This window comes from Plasmodium cynomolgi (genome assembly GCF_000321355.1).
Source record: "Plasmodium cynomolgi strain B DNA, scaffold: 1508, whole genome shotgun sequence".
Taxonomy (NCBI): domain Eukaryota; phylum Apicomplexa; class Aconoidasida; order Haemosporida; family Plasmodiidae; genus Plasmodium; species Plasmodium cynomolgi.
In genome coordinates, this window is record NW_004193277.1 from 1 (window position 1) to 990 (window position 990).

At 23.0% G+C, this 990-nt stretch overlaps 1 protein-coding gene across 1 annotated transcript; it reads right to left on the reverse strand.

Moving 5' to 3' along the window:
- Positions 1-344: 344 nt before the first annotated feature.
- On the reverse strand, positions 345-587 carry PCYB_007920 (CYIR protein; the record flags this gene model as incomplete). The annotated part of the gene is made up of 1 exon (XM_004228213.1): positions 345-587. A coding segment is annotated over one exon (240 nt), but the record flags the coding sequence as incomplete, so codon positions are not given.
- Between the last annotated feature and the right edge of the window lie 403 nt (positions 588-990).

Here is a 990-nt window from a genome sequence, read left to right on the forward strand (position 1 = left end):
TATTTAACATTATACAATATAAATACAAGGAAACAAATGAATAATATAATAATAGATGTAAAGATAATAAGAACAATGAGGCTATTCCTTTTTTGTAGATGGTAAATATTTTTTATACCTTTATATGTAGTTACATTTTGTATATACGTGTTATATGTATTACTAATATATTTTAATAAGTCACACTAATCCCGGTGAGTTCCGTCTTCATATTTATTTATGTATGTTTTATAAGAATTTGCACTTTTCCGATCACATTTACATACTTAATTTTATATTTTGCTTCACATGATGCTTTATATGCATCAAAATCCTTGTATAGTGTAATTAGTTCATTAAGCTTTACACATATTTAAGGTCCTCAATATGCTCGTTACATATTACCAAATCGAAACATTTCTCACCATACAGTTTTTGAAGATCACTGTACATCGGTAAGGTAGTGCAACCAAAAAATAAATTATTAATTTCATGATCATATAACAAGTAGTTTGATGGTTTAAAACATTTAGTTATAACTAGAGATTTAGAATATACTTTTACATAATTTAAATAGTTCTTAACATTTGAACACACCTTCCTAAAACCTTATTGCCGACCCTACTCTATAACAAAATCTAAATGAAAAGAATTATATTCTTTGCATATACAATTAATGGAATTTTCATATGTAGTATTGTTATAATATATGTGTTTATATTTAGAATATGAACTTACAAAAAATATACTATTGAAAGAAAAAATAGTAGAAAAAAAAAACCATAAATGTGTTTAGTATATTGAATACCTATTTTTATGCATTATTAAAAATATAAAAATATTTTTAATATTTATTATCATATATATGCGCGTACTGTGGAATATTCCATTCTCGAAGTTAAATAATTTTATATGGTAGAATTAAGAGAAATAATTAAATTTATTTGATATAAATGAATATTTAATATATGGGTGTAATACAGAATAATGTATATTTCTATGGACTATTTG